Source organism: Furipterus horrens, unplaced genomic scaffold (genome assembly GCF_987537825.1).
Source record: "Furipterus horrens unplaced genomic scaffold, mFurHor1.1.pri manual_scaffold_4, whole genome shotgun sequence".
Classification (NCBI taxonomy): domain Eukaryota; kingdom Metazoa; phylum Chordata; class Mammalia; order Chiroptera; family Furipteridae; genus Furipterus; species Furipterus horrens.
The window spans coordinates 66,171,024-66,189,709 of record NW_028327174.1 but is presented as its reverse complement, the minus strand read 5'-3'; the positions used below and the strand labels follow the sequence as shown (position 1 = coordinate 66,189,709).

The 18,686-nt window shown below is 39.8% G+C and overlaps 1 protein-coding gene across 4 annotated transcripts in view; it reads right to left on the bottom strand.

The window, feature by feature from the left end:
• Window positions 1-2,377: 2,377 nt before the first annotated feature.
• The window catches only part of SLC35E3 (solute carrier family 35 member E3), a 28,433-nt gene continuing 12,124 nt past the window's right edge, over window positions 2,378-18,686 (bottom strand). The window contains exon 4 of one of the 4 annotated variants that reach the window (XM_090273582.1): window positions 2,378-2,791. In XM_090273582.1, coding sequence (XP_090129708.1) covers window positions 2,690-2,791 — 102 coding nt within the window. In that variant the 3' untranslated portion in view covers window positions 2,378-2,689. Of the gene's footprint in view, window positions 2,792-11,736; window positions 11,930-12,153; window positions 12,479-16,201; window positions 17,215-18,686 lie in introns of those variants that run through there. The other 3 variants (XM_090273583.1, XM_090273581.1, XM_090273580.1) reach the window with 3 other exon arrangements.

Sequence of the window (18,686 nt, the reverse complement as noted above, 5' to 3'; positions counted from 1 at the left end):
TCCCTTAAGAATGTCCTTGAAAACACAGCCAAAATTATTCAAATTATTCATTTTACAACTTGTTAGTCGTCGTCGGCAGCCGTCCGTCTCGAGAGACGATGGTGTAGCTTCTTAAGAGTCTATCTGCACTGCCGAGAATGGCTGTGCAGTCCGACTCGGGAGTGACACGGTATCTGTCTCCTCCCGTGTTGAATCGACATCTTGTGATGACGCTGGAGTGTCCTCTCCAGTGAAACTGAAGCTACAGAGCCTGGGCAGGGTGATATGGAGGGTCTGCTGTTGCCCATGCAGCAGACCCCCCTCTCTTCGCAGCTGAAGGGTCCAAGGGAAAGACGGAGTCAATACAGCTTGGCTTCAGGTGCGCCGCAGGAGTTGCCGGTGTTGACTACAACGTCAAACCGCCTTAGGGACTCCGGCTCCGGATTTTCTGTCGGGGTTTACTCCCTTAGCCTTTCCCCTGAAGAGGTATGCCGCAAGGCAGCGGAGGTTTTTTGGAGTCAGAGTTTTCCTTCTCTGAACTTGTTAGTATTCTGTATGATATTGAGACAGGATAGTGAGAAGTAGGAAAATTCCTTGGCAAGTGGAATAGGGAAACGGAGACACCTAGCTGAACACAATGGCCGAGCAATTTACAGCCAGGTGCAGATGGTCACCAGGGTGGAAGGACCAAAGGCCCTGAGTGCCTGGCAAGGGTCAAAAGTTGTTAAAAAGAACCTCACCCCTCTCCTTGGAGATAGCATCTAGGCGTCAGTTGTATTTCAGCTCCAGGCCCAGATGGGCAACACCAGAACCAATTGCAATGACTAAAAACACCTTGCCTTGTCACTGACCAATAGGAGGAGGCCATGATCCTGAAAGGGCACACCTGGAGAATTGAAGAATATTGTATTAAAACCTTCCCGTGAGACCTCCCCTAAGGCTCCCACATGCAAGAAAGAGATAAAAGCCTCAAGACAAAGATGCAGCAGGCATGTGCAGGAGCGCGTGTGCACTCTCCCTCTGGGTTTCAGTCTGTGACATTCCCTTTTTTTCCTTCTTCCCCCACTTCTTTCTTCACAGGCATCTTCTAAATTCTAAGGCCATGGGCATCTGCCAGCTTGTCCAGGCTAATCCCCTGAACCTGTCCCCAAAGCCCCCTTTTCTCTGACTTCCCAGTGAGTCAAGGCAGCCTAGCGTAGGCTCCCCTGTTGCTTCTTCTATGCTAGGCCCTTTCTTGTTTCACTGGCCCCAGCTTTAATAAATGTACCCTTACAAGTCAGCTGGACTGATGTTGTGAAATCTTTTCTATAGGATGTCAAGCACCCACACTCTGCAGCTGGTCCTAGGCAGATCTGCTCAGGGCCAGGCCCCTGTCTGGTAACAATATAATGGGAAGTACACATAAAGCACTCTGTTGCACACCAAAGTATGTACAGTGGTCATCTCAAGAAAAAAGTCTCCCCTAATTGTGCTGTGAGCTGGAGTAAGTGGCGTTTTTCATGGGACACCATTTTTACTTGTAAGAACAATAATGAACTATGGACAGGAACACAGAACTAAATATGTGGTTTTGAGAATTACCAGCTTAGAGCTGAGAGTGAAACGAAGCATCGATAAGTGCCTGACACTGTCTTACCTGCTGCTGGCAGGCAAGACAGACAAGTTTCTGCTCTCAAGAAGCTTCTGAGAAAATAAAAAAAGAGTAAAGGTCAGAATGGAGGTTTGCTGAATATTTGAAACTAGGGGCTAGAAGGAGAAAGATCAAAAGGAAACCACTTAGGAAATGCATTAATTTTCTTTTTATATCTGCAAAGCAGTATTTTTATTATTAGCGAAGCAGAGTGGTTATGAGCCATAAGCCAAAATGGGAAAACAATCCTCTTATGAGTGTAACTATAATGGATTTATTCAACAAAATGAGATTCTACTGTGGGGGCTAAAAAAATATTAATACTTTTCCTCCCACCTTCCAAGTTCATCTAGGCAGGGCTACCAACCAAATTAACAGAAACAGATTAACAGGATAAAATCAAAGTTTAATACATACAAATGGGGAATTCACATAGACATGATAAATCCATGAAAATTCCAAAAACAGTGAGGCAAAACAGGATATATAAGACATTTTGGACAAAGGAGTAAAGGGGAAACTGGGTTATAGATTTCAGAACTGAGAATGGGAGATTTACAGGCAGTTGAGTAAGAGAGGAACACATGTGACAGAAAAATTCTTGCTAGGTGACTCAGAAACAAGGGGACAGAGGTTATCTGGTTAACATACCCATCTGAAGCTGTCCATTTACCATATTTAATTCAAATTAGGCTAAGGTAGCATCCTAAAATCTCCTTTCTGATGCAGGTTTCACTGTATGCATCTCTTCAGTAAGAAAGCGGTTCTTTCTGAGTCCTGTTTCTTAATACACTTAATATCAATATTCCAAAAAGCAGATTCAGGGTGACAGAACTTTTGTCCCTTCAGTTCCATCTTTGAAACTTTTTGAAATAATAAAGTTTCACATTCCAGAAGGTAAGTTGGGAGATTGCTCCATATTTCCTTGATTCAATCATTCAGTCCTAAGAATAAAGTCAGTTCCATTAAATTGTTGAGTCTCATTTCGGGAGGCTATGATACAGATGGGTTCCCAAAGTGCAGTCTATATTCTGTAAGCAAGCAATAAGGGGTTTGTTTATGAAAACAGAAGAAAAAACATCAAGAAAGGTTAATGATCAGAGCAAATGATGAACCAGTTTCTGAGGCTGGAGGGCTGTCAGTTGAGAAGATTCCCTGAAGTAAGGCCCCAAGCTTCTTTTGCTGGAATGAAGGCAGACAATGATGATATGATAAATTCTCTGGGTCTGCAGTTGGAATGCGTGGTGAGGTCATCAGGTGCTCAGGTAAACTCTGTGGCTTACACAGCATCCGTCATCGGGATTGTTTAAGTGTGAGCTGTTGTGGAGATTTCTCAAGTATATGTCCTGTCCTTTGTGTCATGCCCTTTAGCTGAAATTTGCAATTATAACGCTTGGGGGAAAAAAGTTTTGGTTCTCAATAATTTCAAGTCAAAGAATGGGAGAAAAAAGAAACGTTAGTTCAGAAGGTTGTGGCCAAATATTTAAGGAAACTAGAAAAATTCAGGATCCAGTCCAGTTTACAGGTGAAAAATAAAACTTTAAAGACAATAACTAGACTCTCCTAAAATCACTTTTATTTTTATAAAAAATAGTCAAATCAAGATTAGTTATTTATTGTATTAAGTTTAGTTTCCTTTTTTATTTTTATTTTTTTAAGATTTTGTTTATTTTCAGAGAAAGGGGAAAGGAGGGAGAGATACATCAATGTGTAGTTGCCTCTTGCCCACCCCCAAAAGGGGACCTGGCCCACAATCCAGGCTTGTGGGAAAAAAAGGGCCACATACTAAACCTGACAAGCTCAGGAAAGGCTTACAAACTCAGAGACCTAAACTATCTACATAGGATGGGCTGAATTAAAACTTTCTAACTAAAAGCAGTTCAAGGAGGGTAGTCATGACCTAGGGCAGTATTTTTCTGTAACAAAGGTCAATCTTCACCTTAACTGAGCCTGTTTTCTTTTTGCATCTAAGATAACCTACCTGATAGCATGCCTTTGAAAGGTCAAAGCAATTCTCTATATTGCTATATTCCCCCCACTCAAAGCACAAATCCCCCACTGTTATTATTATCATGTTAATTGTCAACTGTTAACTATCCTATACCTACATATGTAAAATAAGTATGTGTCTATCCCTTTTACTTTTTATCCAATCCCAGAGATTGCCCCTATTTTGCTTTCTCCCACCTCCCTAATCTGTCACCAGTGAATTTTATGTAATGCCTTTATAGCTTCCCCTTTGATTCTGATGTATATAATAAGTGGTAAAATGGCCTTTTGTGGGGGGAATATTTTCTCAATTTGTTTAGATTTTGCTTCCCAGCAATTGTCATAGGTTTGGCTTAAATAAACTCAAATTATCTACAGGTGTGAACGTTTCTTACATTGACACCTGATTAGATTTTAATTGCCTCTTAAGGCTAAGAAATCAAGCTACGTAATTACCAGGGGTATTAGACTTGTCTGAATCTTTTGGGTAAGAAAGGGGGGCGGGTTTCAAAGGTTCTTCCTGAGTCTTTGTTTCCTAATAAACTGCTTAAAATCAATATCTGGAAAAGCAGCTTCATAGTGGTAGGATTTTGGTCCCTTCACTACTTATACTAATATTTTAAGGATCTTGCTTTTTCCCTTTAATAGAAAATCCTTGCTCATCCAGAGAATTTTCAGCATGAGAACAGCAGTGTTTGGAAAGTGGCAACATCACAGATTACAAATACTTTGTCAAATTTACAATGAGAATGGTAATTAATTTTCCTTTTTAAAAAATGTATTGATTGATTTTAGAGAGAGAGAGAGAGAGATTGCTTTTATTGTTCTACTTATTTATGCATTAAATGGTTGATGCTTATATGTGCCCTGACTGGGGATTGAACCTCCAACCTTGGCGTATCAGGACAACACTCTAATCAACTTAGCTACCCGCCCAGGACCTGAGAATGGTAATTAATTTTTCACCCCTGTCACATATATTGTTGTATTCATCCCCAAAGTGACTTAAGTTTATATTGTAATCACAAATCTTTTACTATTAAAAATAATGCTGTTATTAAACCCAACCTGAATTTTTCTTCCCCAAAGATGTTCACTGTAAGCACAGTTTAAACAAGACTTTCCTGCTTTCTCCCCTCTGTTTTATGAATATGCATTCATTCTGGGTTAGCCTCAAGTCCAGATATGTCTCCTCTGAATCAACGCTCTGTCTAGGAGGTAGACACTGGAGAAGACAAGCCTCCCTTTCACAGGCTGAGGGCAGCAAACTGCACTCTTTCAATCTTAGGTCTGATGGAAAAAATTCTCCAAATTAAAAAAGAAGCAAGGCTCTCAGAATAGCATACAGAAATTTTTGTTTTAATAAAAGGAGTGACTTTAGGAATTATGTATTGATATTGTAAAACAAAAATTATAGGACTAATTTAAATAAAAGGAGGAACTGATCTAGGATAACCAGATGTCCTGCATTAGAAATAATACTAAATAGAGACAGCCCTAAAAATGCCACACACACACACCAAAAAAAAAAAAAAAACCTTATTAGAACTAATAAATGAACTCAGTAAAGTAGCAGGATACAAAATTAATATTCAGAAATTGGTCGCATTTTTGTACACCAATAATGAACTGTTAGAAAGAGAAATTAAGACAATAATTCCATTTACTATTGCATAAAAATAACTAAAATACCAAGGAATAAATTTAACTAAGGTGTTCAAAGACTTGCACTTGGAAAACCATAAGACATTGAAGGAAAAAAACTGAAGAAGATACAAATAAATGGAAGCATGTACTGTGGTCATAGATAGTAAAAATTAATATTGTTAAAAAGAAACCTATAGACTCAGGGCAATCCCTATCAAAATGCCAATGGCATTTGGTTCTTAATAAATAGGCTAGAATCAATTTTCCAAAAGTCATATTCTGGGGTGGCAAAAGTTTGGTCCCCTTTCAGTGCCTACTGTTGACTAGAAGCCTTACCAGTAACAAAAACAGTTGATTAACATATTTTGTATGTTATGTGTATTATATACCATATTTTTACAATAACATAAGCTAGAGAAAAGAAAATATTATTTAAAAAAATCATGAGGAAGAGAAAATATATTTACAGTATTTATTGAAAAAGAAATCCATGGATAGGTGGACCTGCACAGTTCAAACCCATGTTATTCAAGTCAATTGTATTTATCAATCACATTTATTTGTTCTTTTAAGTTTCCTGAGTTTTTCATATAGCTTCTTCATTTCCCTCCTCCTCATCTGTTCTCCTGCTTATATCATGCTCATTTTGGTTTCAGCCACATATCTTGAGGCAAGATCCAGACCCTACACTTTTAATCTCACCTGTAGTAACTTCCAAAGTCTCCTTGAAGCCACAAGATCACCAGGTTCAATACCTGTACCTTGAAATGTAATCATTCAATATTCTAGTACATTCTCAATACATATTAAATATCTTAAAACAATAAAAGACGGCTTAAACAACTTTTATAATTTTTATAGGTGTACAGAAAACAAACTCTTCGCTTAGACCTACCAACTATTTATATCATCTGTTTTTCTTTGCTGTTGTCAATGTTCCACAAGTACTTGAAATGCATGTGGATTCTCTGTCGAGTTGCAGGATCCTAGATACACCTTATTAGGCAAGCTCACTAACCTTCAGCCTGCTTGCTCTATCAATTTCTGATGGAGGTGTGTTTAAAATCTCATTTTCCTTTTAATTTTATTAGCTTTTTATGTTATTCATGATTGTTTAAGTTCTTGGTAAATTGTCCTTTAAGAAAAGACCTTCTTTGATCCTCTTAATACTTTTTACCTTTAATTCTAGTTTCTCTGATTTGATATTACTACCTTAGGTTTCTTTTTTCTTCTCTCCTAAGGAAAGTCTCCTACAAAACACATAGTTAGATTTTGTTTATCTATAAAGTCTTTTTGTCTTTAAATATGCTAGTTTAATATGAATATAATATAGTTATGATAATTGATATATTTAAATATAACTGTGCCATCTTATGTTTTTTGTCTGCTAAAATTTTTCTTTGCTTTTTTCTTACTTTCCAACTTTCTGTCAAAGAATTGCAAAGATTCCTTGTTCCAAACTCCTGCTCTGATGGAAAACAAAAACAAAAAACAAAAAAAGACCAGTAACTCCTAGTACAAATGTACATTTTTAAAATGGAGAAACAGATTTAGCCGCTCATGCGCCCATCCTACTTTGCCTATGTGATGTCCAGAAGTCTGTCAGCAGATGAGTTCTGATCCTTCCACTGCCACCTCTGTGTTTCTGGCTCACTGAGAATGGAAGGACGAAAGACAGGAGGAATAAAAGACAGGGCAAGTGAGAGGCTGATGCTGGAATACAAAACTTCCAGTTTTTATTTTATTGAAATTTTTCATTTATTGACTTAAGAGAGAGAGAGAAAGGGATAGAGAAAGAGAGAGAAACATTGATTTGCTGTTCCATTTATTTATGCATTATTGGCTGCTTCTTGTATGTGCCCTGACCAAGGATGGAACCCACAACCTTGGCCTAGCACAATGATACTCTTACCAACTGAGCTGCCAGGCCAGACTTCCAGTTTTTAGTGGATAAATTCAACCCTGAATTTTTTAAAATTTTGTGTTTTTATTTTATTTATGTTTTTAGAGAGAGGGGAAGGGAAGGATAAAGAGAGGGAGAGAAACATCAATCAGTTGCCTCTTGTACATGCCCCAACCTGGGACCAAACCCGCAACCCTGACTGGGAATTGAACTAGCGACCCTTTGCTTTGCAGGACAATGCCCAGCCAACTGAGCCACACTGGTTAGGGCTTAATCCTGAATTTTAATAACAGCTCTTTTACTCCTCCTTCTCCCTCTGCTTTCCTTCTTCTATGGCAACAGTAAAGGTTCAGGGGGTTCTTTAAGGGAATGAATAAGAACTGCTGTAGGGAGATGGATTCATTCATCAATATTTATCAAGTGCCTGGCTTTGCATCTATCGATGAATAAAACATATCCCTACATTCCTGGCAGGGGAAGATGGACAGTAAACAATAAATATATGAGTACCTTAAAACGGTGCAATATAAGCTTACAAATTCTATGGAAAAAAGGAAAAGCAGGGGAGGGTGAAGAGGTTCCGAGTGTTGGGAGTAAGGGCGAGATCAGGGTAGGGCTCGCTGACAATGGGAGGTTTTGAGGAAAGACTGGACAATGGGGAAGAACCTTCCAGGCAGAACTTGAGAACCCCTGCCCCCCAAAGTAGAAGCATGCTGGAATGTGCATGTTTTATTCATTCATTCATTCATTCATCCATTCATTCATTCATTCATTTCTGTGTGGTTGCCTCTCACTCGCGCCCCCAATTGGGGACCTGACGTGCAACCTAGTCATGTGCCCTGACTGGGAATCGAACCAGAGACACTTGGCTCGCAGGCTGACACTGGAATGTGCATGTTTGAAAGCCAAGTGGCATGGGCAGAGGAGGAAATAAAGGGTGAAGGGAGAAGAGGTCATATACCTCCATGAACATCAGGTCACTGTGATGATTTCGCTTTTTGAGTAACGTGGGGGCACCATTACCAGGTTTTGACCAGAAGGGTGACATGGCAGGACTATTCTGAGAGGAAACTGTGGGGAAGGAGAAAAGAGAAAAGCTCCTTTAGGCCGCCACTGCAACAGCAGCAGAAACGATATGGAGGGACTGGACTCTGGATATGTTTGGAAGGTAGAGCCAGCTAGCCTGACAGATTGGATAAGGTGAGAAGAAAAATGTCAATAATGATCCAAGATATTTCATTGGAGCAAATGATAAGATAACGTTATGGGAGGAGTGGGGGTGGGGGTGGGGCATTTCAGTTTGAGGTACCTACTAGACTTCCTAGGGCGGATGTTGAGTAGGCCATCAGATTAACTGGCTGTAGATGAGATGCCCCAATCTTACTGCTTCACACTCCTCGTATCCCTCCCCTAAACTCCAAGACTCTAATGGGCTGAGGAGGTCTGAGACCTCAGAGCTCTTAACATAAGACCTGCCTTAACCCAGGTGACCAAGAGAGACAGGATGAGTCAACTGCAAAGCTTTAATCAACTTACCTTGTGGCCAAAACTCTGGCCATTCCATTTTTATTCTCCCCACATGGGTTGAGGCAGTCCACCAACTGTTTGGAGACCATTTAAAAAAATTTCAACCCATTCCAGTAATACTTTTGTAAAACACTAAGTCACTTGCTTAGCTGTCACAGCAATGTCAAACTGCTATAAAAGTTCCTCAGTGCTTACTCTCAATTTATGTACTTGGCCTTGTTTCAACAGGTAACAAACTGTTCACAGACCGGCACTGGCTGCTGCCTTCAGTGGCACTGCTCTAAAGGACTGTTATCAACTACATGACCCAGGAGTGGTTCATCAACTTGTGATGGTCATTCATTGAATGAACCCCATTTCTAATAGTTCCAGAGGAGCACTTGACTTCCTCTGATTCCTCGAGCCCCTTCGGGTAGGCAAATTCAGACTGTCCCACTTGGATGTGCATCTTCACACCAAGAAAGAAGGTGAAGCTGAAGACAGGTTAGAATGGTGATAAACATGATGACCTTCGAGAACCCATGAGGACAGGCCCTGTCATAATTAAAACCCACACGGTGCAGTAGGAGCAGGGAGAGGACAGAATTTGTAGTTCATCGTTTCCTTGGTAAAATGCCTGAGTTTCAGGACAGCGCTGAGCTTTTTTGAAAGTAAGATTCACAGGCTTAACATCCCTCTAAAGAATGCTATTTGAGTGTAGGTATTGGATGTTCTCATGTTCTTTGATTTCAGAATGGTCCTGCATTTGGCTGCATTCTCCATGGCAACCATTTCATGCTAAAAAGCAGATATTTGCTCCCAGCACACAGGTTCTCAACCATGTCCATTGTCCTGTTTGCTTGCACTGGGGGGCCCTCTAGTGAAGCTCTTTTCCCCTACAGTTCTATGGACATCCTGGAGCATTATTAGAATGAGTTTTTTCTAGTTCCCCTTATTGAATATCTGTAGAACCTTCATATTGATGCCAAGTTCCAAGCTAGGTATGACCCTGCATCCATTTCTGATAATGTTTTCTTCATCTACAGACTCAACTTGAAGCAGAATTGGAGTACGGGCGATGAGGTAGGTAGTGGCCAAATAGGTATAAGGTTGTGGCTGGGGGAAGGGGAGTATTGGGTAATTGGGAATGACCAAAATCAGGGAGCCATAAAAAGGATGATGGAGGGTCAGGTAGGCCATCCCCACCTTGGTTGGAAAGTCTGCTTCTGGATGGATTGGTTCACTCACCCCAAGCCAGCATTATTTCAAGGTTCAGACTTAATTTTGAGTTCCCATGTCCACCAAACCACTTCTCTCCCATCCCTCTCACCCTCTGGGGTTTGGTGCAAGGATGCCTGGGTCAGACTAATCGTGTTTTTGTTTTATCCAGTTACATTTACATGTTGCTTCCTGGGTTTTAAAATGTAACAGAGCAAGTCCTCCCTTCTTGCCCCTCTGTACCCTCAAATGCTCACTGGGCCCTGGCTCGTGGCTCAGTGGATTGAGCGCTGGCTTGTGAACCAAAAGGTTGCTGGTTTGGTTCACGGTCAGGGCACACGCCTGGGTAGCAGGCCAGGTCTGTGGAAGCAACACATTGATGTTTCTGTCCCTCTCTTTCTCCCTTCCTTCCCCTCTCTCTAGAAATAAATTTAAAAAAAAAAAAAAAGAAAAAAAAAGCTCACTGATGTGCTTTCAGTTGTAAGTAGCAATTAAAAGTGGCTTAAACAAATGAGGGTTTGCTTTTCATCTAGAACAAGAAGCCTGGAAATAGGCACTGGGTGGCATTGTTTAACAGCTCAGCACTTGGGGATCAGGTTCTCTTCTCTCCTTCACCAGTTAGCACAGGTCCACACACCCACACCTACAGGGACTGGGCAGGAATAGGAAGTACCAACCACATTCATTCTATTTATCAGGAAAGCAAAGGCTTGCTCAGAAATCCTCAGCAACTCCCAATTATGTTTTATTGGTGAGATCTCTTATGATTAACCCTAACAACAAAGCAACATGGTAGAAAGAATTTAGTATTTCCAGTCTCTAGAGTGAAGGTGAACAAAGAATAGGAAACCAATTATCTTCCCTTTTTTCTCTGTGTAACTTTTGGTAACTTATGTAGAACATGCTGAGTCTAACAAATATACCCAATGAGTCACTGCATAATTCTCTAAGAACTCCAGTCCCAAGAGGTTAGTCTTCTTCTAAAGTCCAGGCACAGAAAGACATGGAGCATCTGATCATTCCTGTAGTCAACCCCAGTAATAGAGATTCCAGATCTCCTCAAAAGGCTAGTTTGTTTTGCTCCTCCCACTTTCTGGGTTAGGGGTCCACCCCATCACTCTCCTGCACCAAACAGCCAGCTGTAATTTTAGGTAAAGGGGAATTGAGAAAACAGGAAACTGACATTTTGGGGAGCGTAAGAACAAACAGGAAAAGGAAAATGATGACATTTGGTTGATACAGGTCATTTGATTAAAAAAAAAAAAAAACGAGTCTCATGAGTAACAAAAATTTTTAAATTTAGAACTGCCTATGAATCTAAAACTTCTCTTAAGAAATAAAGTTCTTAAATATGCATAGCTCTGGCTGGTTAAATACATATTCATGCTTGTTCTTGTGGCATACATAGTATTTATGAGATAATTTTAGTTAAGGAGAAAAATGTGAATTACTATGGTTTGGGTGATGGGCTGTTTTCCAAATTAAAAACAGCACAGCAAAAAATATAATTAGTTGAATTGGCAATAATTTACCTCCCAATAATTCCATACGACATGTGAAGCAGCTTTTGTAAGCCAAATGAATCAAATCATGTCTTCCGATACAACGAACATGAAAATAAGTCACATTTCATGTTTTGTATATTTTGGGTTGGCCAAAAAGTTCATTTAGTTTTTTTTCCATATGCGGGCTCTAGTAGTGCTTAGCTGTCTTTAACTTCATTTGAAACAATTTTGTTAGATTGTATTGTGACAGATGTCATATCAGCGTGCATTAACAAAAAACACTTTATCAATATCGGTGAATTTTTGTGTAGCCATTTTAAGACTGAAGATGGAAGAAAATACGCAACATTTTTGGCATACTATGTTTTATTATTTCAAGAAAGGTAAAAACACAACAAAAAAGGTATGGAGAAGGTGTTGTGACTGCTCAAACGTGTTGAAAGTGGTTTGCGAAGTTTCTTGGTACTATTGACATTTTGACCAAATAATTCTTTGTTGTGGGGCTGTCTTATGCATTGGAAGATGTTCAGCAGCATCCTGGGCCTCTATCCACTAGAAGACAATAGCAGGAGAGAGCTGACATACTCAAAATATCCAAATCAATAAAGTTATTGGTGAAAATGAAAAATGTGTCTTTTATTTTATGGAAAAAACTGAACTGACTTTTTGGCCAACTTGATACTTTCTAAAAACAACCCATGAGTAAAGAAGCACACATGAAAACAGAATCCATAATTCAGAAACACTCCTGAAGAAGAAAACAATTCTTATGAGTCAAATAAATTGTCTCACTTATTTAATTAAATCTGCTCTCAATATAAACAAATGAGAAATTATAAACTTAGTCTGAGAAAACAGAACCAGGGGACTTTATAGCTGGAAGGCCCCTTAGAACTCATCAGGATCCAAGTTCCCATTTTATAGATGAAACTGAGAAATAAGTCAAGTGACTCGCCTAATGCCAAGGCTATCCTAGTAAATAGCAGAGTCTGGACCGGAAGCCACAGTCCTGATGTCCAGGACAAGCCCGTACTGCTGCACAACACTAGTTCCCAGACTGAGACTGACCTTTTTCTTGGCAGGTTTCTTTCTCTTCTTAACCTTAGCAATGCGAGAAACAAGAAAGTGCATGAGTGGATCAGCCCTTAGTGGGCTTGCAAAATTTGTTTTTCCAAAGTATCTGCAGTTGGCGAAAGTAACTGCCGATTTTATTAATAGCAACCTATACAACGAGAATATATTTGGGAGCCCAGGAGCCAAAAATAAAACTTATTAAAGCAAAATATCATCCCTGTTACAGAAGCATCTGCACTGTTTCTAGGGGTACACAGGATATTTGGTGCTTTACAATTTTAATTCTGTAATAATAAATTACCATTATAAGTCTCAGACACACACAAAAAGCACCCAGTTCATGTCAAACAAGATTCAATATTGATTGTAACACTGCACATTGCATTAGCAACAATATTGTCTATACTCTTGGATTCCATAGCCTACCTCCCACACACAGACAACTCAGCTCACTCCAATCTACTTTTTGTCTCCATCACTCCACTGACAAAGCCTTACTAAGGTCAACAATAAACTGTCAATACAATGGCTATTTTTCTGTCCATGTCTCTGGGCAGTATTATCACATTTGTCCACTCTCATTCCCATTGTATCGTCCTCCTCATTTTCCTCCTACCCTTCTCTTCCTTTTCAGTTTGCTTTGCTGAATTATCTTCCTCTACCGGTATATGCTGGAGTTCCTCAAGGTTCAGTTGCACAATAGACTGTCTTTTTGCTTTAGACCAAGCTCACCCTGGTTTGTTTCCATCCTCATTGGAAATATTCCAGTAGCTCCCCAAGTTTTATCTCCTAACTCCTAGAGCTGTGAGCTTATTTGGTTAACAATTTTATGTTTCAAAATCAAGATGGCTATGTATGAACTCATCTTCCTCCGCCCTTGTGTTTCCCCGGAGAATGGCATCATTCTTTATCAAGCTGTGCAAATCAGACACGTGATCACTGACTTCACCCCATCTCCTGCGCCCTTCATTTCCAATTTTTCTCAAGTCCTGTGGGGTCCATCTATTACATTCTCTTCAACCCACCCACTTCTATGGTCTCACCACCAGATTTCCAAGCTATCACATCTTACTGCAGTCATTTCCCAGCTGATCTGGGATCTCTCTGCTTCTCCACTTGTTTAAAAAACAATGGGGTTGACTGTGACATTGCTCACAACACACCCTCTAGCTCTTACTCCGCTTCTAACATAGCCTCCAAGATAGTCTATGGCCTGAGGCCAGCTTGCCTTTCCAGGCTCATGCCACGTACACCCCCATACTCCACCCTTTTTGCAGTTATTCACTCATAATTCCTCCAATGGGCCTTTGTATGTGTTACTCCCTTTTACCAGAAATGCAGTCCCCTCCCTTTGCTTAGCTGACTTCTGATTTCAACAGATTCCTGCTCAACCATCCTATCCTCATGGACACCTCACTGACAGCCAGTCCTGGGCCAGAGTATTTGGTTATGTGCTCCAGATAACCATGTTCCTTTTAGCATAATAAGCTCACTTTGTTTTTATTTAATTGTCTCTCTTTTCTGCTAGACAGATGTTGCTTGGAAACACAGGACTGTCTTTGCACAGTGCCTGGCACATAATACACATACAATGAGCCTTTGTTGAGTCAATGAAGTTATCGTATTCCTAATGTTAGCAAATAGAATCCAGTTAAACTTTGGAAACAGAAATGCAAAACAAAATGTGTCTAGTAAAGCTGATCCCTATTCTTTTCATCAGACTTTCACCTTCAGCCATTCTGCATATTCCTTCACCCATCAACTACTGACTAATGGAGTCAATGTGGAGTGCTTGATTAATGTTGCTGCTCTTAAATGTTTTAAAAAGGTGACTAATGAGTTAAAACATAACAATGTTTAAAAAGTATTCTAAAAAATGAAACAGAAGGAAGCTTGGTTCATTTCAGAGAGGTTTCTTCTTTCTGTTATTTTAAAAGGGAGGAGAGGATTTTGTTTCATTGGATTCCGCATATTTGGGAGCTGGACAGGCCAGCGTTCATACTGCACAGACACACTGGTTCTAATACACAATACGCAAGTAAAAACATCAGGTCCTCTTTATTTGTAGTAGGTAAAAACTGAAGTGCAGTCATTTAACATAGGATAAAAAACAAGTGCAGTTAACACTTCTAACAGCTGATAATGTGTGTTCCTCCAGGCACTGTGTTTCCAGTTTGTCTCCATGGCTGGTCCTGGTCATCTGGTACGTTTTTCTCCAGAAACTTCCTTTTCAATGGCAAGTTGTCTTCAGAAACAAATATGTTTACCAGCCTCCAGTTCCAGTAGTATATATTTTATCCACTTATATATACATATATATGTATCCCACTCTACCTTGCTCCAACTTTCTCACTGCATTCCTATTGACATCAGTTATTTATTATAACCCTCCACCACCATTTATCATAACCACCCCTCCCAGGTTGTACTTAATGAGCATCTGTACATGGCACAAATGAACTCAGCTGTGAGTGCACAGAAGTCACATAATTCTCACTGCACTGAAATACTTTTCTCCAGCTTTGTGGAAATAATTATATGTTAATTTAGATATACACAGAGAATGCTAGTAGATAAACAATGCCTGAGGCCCATCTGTGAGACAAATTGTTTTGTACTTCTTAGCACAACAAAATATATTTTCAGAAATTGAGACAAACCAATGAATATTTAAAACACAAACAGAAAATCACACATACTAATCACACAACAGATTGACTGATACATCACAATTCTGTCAAAATAGATTTTCCTTGAGGCTTTCATTTCAAACAGGTCACGAAAAAAAATCCTAAAAAATCCATATGGCTCTTCATCCTCCTAAGAGTTGTTTTCTCATTTAATGTTTAAAAATAATATTTAGAAAAAGAATTATTTATTACAAGAGGGTTTATCTGTCTCAGTTAATTTATTGTGAGAGGTTATCAACAACTGCTTTTGATGCTCTAACGTCAAGATGTTGGAAGGGAGAAATAAATTTTACAATTAAATACATGGCACTATGTATTTCCTTAGGTGGGACTAATTTTAAAAAATTACTCCTTTAAAAATTCATAGAACTAGTTAATTACTGACCATTTTCCTACTTCTCTTTCAAATCTTTCCTAACATTTTCATAAAGTTTCTGCTTAGTGTTTGGATAGCACTTGCCCTGACTTGTTGTGTAATAATTTTCCTCAGCCACCTTAGGAAGGCTGGACACAGTTCACTCCAAATCCTCAGTGCCAAAGAAAGCTCCATGGTTGCCTCAGATGGAGCCAGGGTTGGGCAGTAGTTAGTAATAGCAGAGAGGTGGAATTAAGAAATTACCAACCTGGGTTCAAAGACACCAGGACAGTTACCAAAATAATAAGAAACCTCATTTCATCTATAGTCTCTTCTTTGGGCCATTTGATGTGGAGTTATTTTGTTCTTTAACTAAATGTAGTTTCTAGAAATCACTGAGAACTCAAAACAAAGCAAAACAAAACAAAACTAGTGTTTTGGATAATGTGTAACACTTTTTTAAAGAAAAGTTTAAAAAATTTTTATTTTTATTTATTTTTAGAGAGAGAGGAAGAGGGGGAGAAAGAGAGGGAGAGAAACATTGATTGGTTGCCTCTCGCACACCCTCAACAGTGGACCTGGCCTGCAACCCAGGAGTGTGCCCTGACTCAGAATGAAACCAGCAACCTTTTGAAACTCAAGCCAGTGCTCAGTCCACTGAGTCATACCAGCCATAGTTAACTTTTAAAAAATATTTTATTTATTTATTTTTTTTCAGAGAGAGAGGAGAAAGGAGGGAGAAAGAAAGGGACAGAAACATTGATGTGGGAAACATCTTTCAGCTACTTCAGGCACACCCCCAGCTGGGGACCTAGCTGCAACCCAGGCATGCACCCTGACTGGGAGTCAAACCTGCAGACTTTCAGTTTGCAGGATGTCGCCCAACCAACTGAGCTACACCAGTCACAGCTGCATAACGTATAACTTCTGACACTAGAAGAATGTTACTCTTGGAATTGGATTTTGTTTTATGGTCTTCTGTACTACACTTTGTTTCCTGTAAGTTATATTGCACTTTAATAAATGAAATAAGCAGGAAGTTATCCCAAACCAACTAAAATAGAAATGCTAGATTTAAATTTGACTGGAACACTGGCTGAAATTATAATAGAGTTCACATTGTAGACCAACTACAAGTAGGCAGAGGAGTCTTATGCGTCCTTCTTTGGAAAAGTCTGAACTCTTAAAACCTTGACACGTTTGTAGTTCAGTGATACAAAATCCTTTGTCACTATTACAGAACTTTAATTTCATGTACTTCATTTGGCATAACTGAACCATCCTAGATACTTCATACAATCATCATCTTTGAAAAGAAGCATGAATTGTTTTTGAAAAAAGGTACTCTAAATAAAAGTCATATTTATAAATAAAATTTCCTTTGTCTTACTTCTTGTAAACCACCATTCAATGAATTTTGCAATGTAATTTTTTTCCTTCTTTGAAACAACTTGCACATTTCACATTTTGTAATCTTGGGGTGACTTTCTGTTTTACACACACACACACACACACACACACACACAAACAATTAAGGACGTTGTACCAGTTTACTCTTACTTCCTTCTTGTTCACTGAGTTTAAAATGGGTATAGGCAAGAATGCCAAATAATGTACATAACATGCCGAGACCCTGATTAACTGACAGTGGATCCTTAAATAAAACATAGCCGCCAAACAGAGTAATGCAGAACTTGAAGTGTCCAAACATGTTATAGCTGAGGTTTTGGATAAGGATAAAAAGGAATAACAAGCTGGTGTTATATTTACACACACACACACACACACACACACACAGCAACAGCTTCCTGGGGCTGGAAAGAATTGCATGACACATAGACTGAATGGCAGCTCTTTCCTCCCCAAGTGTAAAGAACAGCAGAAACTTCAGTGAAGTGCTGGGTCAACCCTAGTTTCTACAAGTAAGTTTTAGCAATTAATAACTGACAGGAAGCTGCTTCAACTATCCCTATTGACGATTCCAAAAAAGAGATATAAGGTCTGGAAAGGGGTTCAGAGCAAGGTACAGAGAAGATATTTTGTACAGCAATTCATGATTCTGCTTTAGAGTGCCATTTCTCATAATAACTTTCCTTGGCAAGCGAAGTGAGAGGTTTAGGGCACCAGAGAGCTGACTGAAGGTAAGCACATCCAGGATGCTTAAATTTACGAGGGAAATAGGGGAAGGGGAAGAAAGTAATATTGTGCAGCAATGATATGCCAGGCACTAAGCACCATGTGTATTAGCTCTAATAATAGTTATCAATAGCACTATTTATGTATAATAGATATCTGCGAGGTGCTTGATATATATTCTCTCAAACACTCATAACAACCCGACATCATAGGTATTATTTCCCCCACTTCATAACTGATGAGAGGGAGGGCCTAGAGGTCTCCCAGCCTGGAAGTGTCTTCCGGGCAGGAGAGCGCAGGCGGTGTCACTGGGGTACCTGAGCTTGCCTGACCCAATAGAGGTGACTTCCTGGAGACAGAGAATCTTCCCAAGGATGTTCCTTAGAACCAAAATCAAATATGTTTCATTTTCAATTATGAGCTATCTTCAAGTGCACTGGCTCTAACACTTCGGCATTTCTTTACTCCTCAGCCTCTTTTAGGTAGCTCATGCTGGGTTAAAGATATTTATACCAGACGGAAGGCAAATGTGAAGAAATTCTAGAGTGAATCCTTTTGTCAGTTGAAAAAAGGAACAGTCTAAACTTGATATGTACAATTCCTCTCTAGTTTTCCACTATGTTCCAGTTCAACTTTCACTTCAATCCTCTGAAAGCTCTTGCCAAAACCGCCAGCGCCCCCACCATCTGAAACCCCCCGCTGCTGATGAGCAGTCTTCCTGGACCTGACCTGTGAGTGGCATCCCCCTCACCTGGTTTCCACACCACTCTCCTGCCTTTCTGCCTGATTGCTCCCTTCCTGCCTCTCCCACCTGGCTCCTCTCAGCTCTCTTGAACCCTGAATGGCTCAGGGCTCAATTTTGGGGCATCTTTTCTTCTACTTGTTTGCTCAGCCAACTCAACCAGTCTCACCAATTTAAACATCTACACAGCACTCACTCTCTCTCGACCCTCCCCAGCTGAGACCCTGAGCTCTCAGACTTGTTCACCCAAAACCGAGCCCATGGTCTTCCTCCGCATCCCCAAACCACAGCCTCACCGCTGTCCCACCCCAG